Source organism: Octodon degus, unplaced genomic scaffold (assembly GCF_000260255.1).
Source record: "Octodon degus isolate 3935 unplaced genomic scaffold, OctDeg1.0 scaffold00434, whole genome shotgun sequence".
NCBI lineage: Eukaryota > Metazoa > Chordata > Mammalia > Rodentia > Octodontidae > Octodon > Octodon degus.
Window position 1 is genome coordinate 303,484 of NW_004525010.1, and position 3,377 is coordinate 306,860.

General features: G+C 34.2%; 1 protein-coding gene across 1 annotated transcript; it reads left to right on the forward strand.

Moving 5' to 3' along the window:
* The first annotated feature begins 699 nt into the window (after positions 1-699).
* Positions 700-1,624, forward strand: LOC101561269 (olfactory receptor 4N5-like). The gene is given in 2 exon segments (XM_012513309.1): positions 700-866; positions 868-1,624. Coding segments are annotated over 2 exon segments (924 nt in total).
* The last annotated feature ends 1,753 nt before the right edge of the window (positions 1,625-3,377 follow it).

A 3,377-nucleotide genomic window follows, 5' to 3' on the forward strand; every position in this document is an offset into this window, starting at 1 on the left:
TGACTGAGACTCTATCAATCTGAACTTAAGAGCATGCTGCACAACAGACAGGTGGCAACCCAGTCATAGGTATAACTAAGAGAATACCTCAAAGTTACATGAAATGTATCAATCTTACTTGAGATGTTGATAATCTATTCAGGGTAAAAATGTACAAGACAAACACAGCAGAGCAATATGATGGAAATTCGTTATTCACAATTTCAACAAATAAGACTCACAGCCAGGAACTATGTTTTCTCTAGGAACTACAGGAAAGCATCAAATACAAAAGCATTTTGTTCTGTGGGGATGAAAGGGAAGTTAGCAAGTACTCTGAAAATTGGAAACTGAGCCATCACTAAGAACAAAAATAATCCAGCAATAAGGACAACTTTGATAATGGTAGTTTTCCTTTTAATAAAAAAAAATTTATATATTAAAAATGAATTGGGTAAGGTCCTACAAAAGCACATTTATATAGAAACTTATATTTCATTGTTTATAAAAGTATAGTTAGATGAACAGTATTTAAATGAAGTATCAGAAGGAGGAAAAAAGAATTAACTTAAGAAACAGTTATGGAACAAAACTTCCATTAACTCATGGTAGTTTGGCCTGTAGAAAAAATTTTTAAAAATTTGAGGTGGCACTATTAAACTGACAAAATGTTTATAAAGGTCAATGTTTGATTTTTCTATTTATTCGTAGTGAAAAGTGATGGAGACAGAAAACACTACAGTGGTGACAGAATTTGTCCTCCTTGGCCTGACACAGTCTCAAGATGTTCAATTTCTGGTCTTTGTTTTAGTCTCAATTTTCTATCTTGTGATTCTCCCTGGAAATTTACTCATCATTTTCACCATAAGATCAGACCCTGCACTCAGTGCCTCTCTACTTCTTCCTGGGCAACTTGGCCTTCCTAGATGCATCCTATTCCTTCATTGTGGCTCCCCGGATGTTTGTGGACTTCTTCTCAGAGAAGAAGATAATTTCCTACCGAAGCTGTATCACTCAGCTCTTTTTCTTACACTTTCTTGGAGCAGGAGAGATGCTCCTTCTTGTTGTGATGGCGTTTGACCGCTACACTGCCATCTGTCGTCCTTTACACTATTCAAACATCATGAACCCTAATGTCTGCTATGCATTACTCTTGGGTCTGTGGCTTGGCGGCTTTGCCCATTCCTTTGTACAAGTGGCACTTATCCTGCACTTGCCTTTTTGTGGCCCAAACCAGCTGGACAATTTCTTCTGTGATGTGCCACAAGTCATCAAGCTGGCCTGTACAGATACTTTTGTAGTGGAGCTCCTGATGGTCTCCAACAGTGGCCTGCTCACTGTCCTGTGTTTCCTAGGACTTCTGTCCTCCTATGCTGTCATACTCTGCCGTGTTCAGGGGCAGTCTCATGAAGGGAAGAAGAAGGCTCTCTCTACATGCACCACTCATATTATCATTGTGTTTCTCATGTTTGGTCCTGCGATTTTTATCTATACTCGTCCCTTTCGGGCTTTTCCAGCTGATAAAGTGGTTGCTCTCTTCCACACAGTCATCTTTCCTTTGATGAACCCTGTGATTTATACACTTCGGAATTGTGAAGTGAAAGCTTCCATGAGAAAGCTGTTAAGTAAGCACAGCATTTGTTAGATGGAATAGAAGAAAGTAAAGCTAGAATTCAGAATGTTCAATCATAATTAAGTATATTATTCCTTCATCATTCATCAAATACACCACTCATTTACATACTGCTATATTTATAAAGAACTCATAATTTTACAGCACTTTCCTAAGCACAGAAAGAGATTTAAAAAAAGTATGGGTTTGTTAGAGTTACATTTCAGTGGATTAAGGTAGGTGAAACAATTAGGATGAAAACATGGTACTAGAATGTTCTCAAATATGTCCAAAATGTTTGTGCTGGGTATTAACTAGGGAGGTAATAATGACCTTATGTTTGTTTATTAAGTAAAGTGTTCCGATCCATACCAACTGGTCTTTTTTTGTTTAGCGGTTAGCAAAATCATTGGAAATAAATAACTATTTACCTGAAATCAAAAATTGTGTGCAAAAAATGACTGATTCAAGTGCAAAGATTCTGTGATTTTTTATTGTTTTCCATAATTTTATTGAGAAACAAATAATGAGACAGTTTCAAATCAAATCGGTACGACAGCTTCAACAATTAACACATTGCATACTCTCTTCCCAGTGGTTATATGCTGTTCAAGATGCAGACACGATATCCTATTTACAAACACTATTAGAACAAATCCCTCCATTCATTAAGAGAATGTAACTATATATCTATCCCAATGATTTTGTACATGTGAGGATTAAAAACATGCTCAGGATGCTCTACTGGAGTCAGTGTACAATTGTCAAGAACTGAAGCTACTGAGGTTTTCAGGACAACTCTTGTTTGTCCTCAACACTTGATTTTAGGCAATTTTATGAAATTCAGCTCATACAAAAATTAAAGGAGATTATCTAATGACATTGAGATGGAGAGTAATTGCCAATTTCTTTGTAATTGTTTTAAAGCAAGACATTCTATCTTGTGAAGAAATGATGACATTTCTTAGTGGATAGCCCCATGTAAAATTTTAACGTATACTTGAATAATTTTGATAAATTTGGTTTACTAGCATCAATGTGCTGCAGTTACTAGATCCAGTAACACCGCCCCCCTTAGTGATAATAGCTGAAAATATCTACATGTTATATAAGTGTACTTTGCAGAGAAAGCTCTTTGCAATTAAGACATCTAGGACTAAGGTGATTAATATCCAGTAGTGATTTTGTAGCCAGATTATGATCTTCATTTTGCAAAATAATATGATCAAGAGCATACATAACATGAATTTTAATAAAAATATCAGAATTTGATTATAATTACCTTGAATATAAGAAAATATTATCTAAATAAAAGAGAAAAATAATTGGTGTTCATGTAGAGATCAACCAGGATGAAAATAAATTGTAATTGATTAAGAAAATGATGATTGATACGTTGAAAATAGCAGAAGAAAATAAAAAGTAAGTGCATAAAAGAATAACACAAGCAAATTGAAATCATGAAATAGTCAAATGAAAATTTTATCAATTCTGAGAACTGATATTTAAAATTTGTATCTGAGATAAAAGTCAACTAGAAATTATGTTGATAAAATATATTTCAACTGAATGGCAAACTGAAAAAGAAAAGAATAAAAGGAAGAGGCAAATATAGTCGAAACAGCTTGCTAACTTGTAAATGAAATCCAAGTCAAAAGATATGAATGAAAAAATGAAATATATAAAGAAAACTTTCATAAACTGGTAAACAATAGCAACACACATATACCAAAGCTCAGTGACCCAGTGCATAAGAATGAAAATAACCTATACATTATAATAAGTC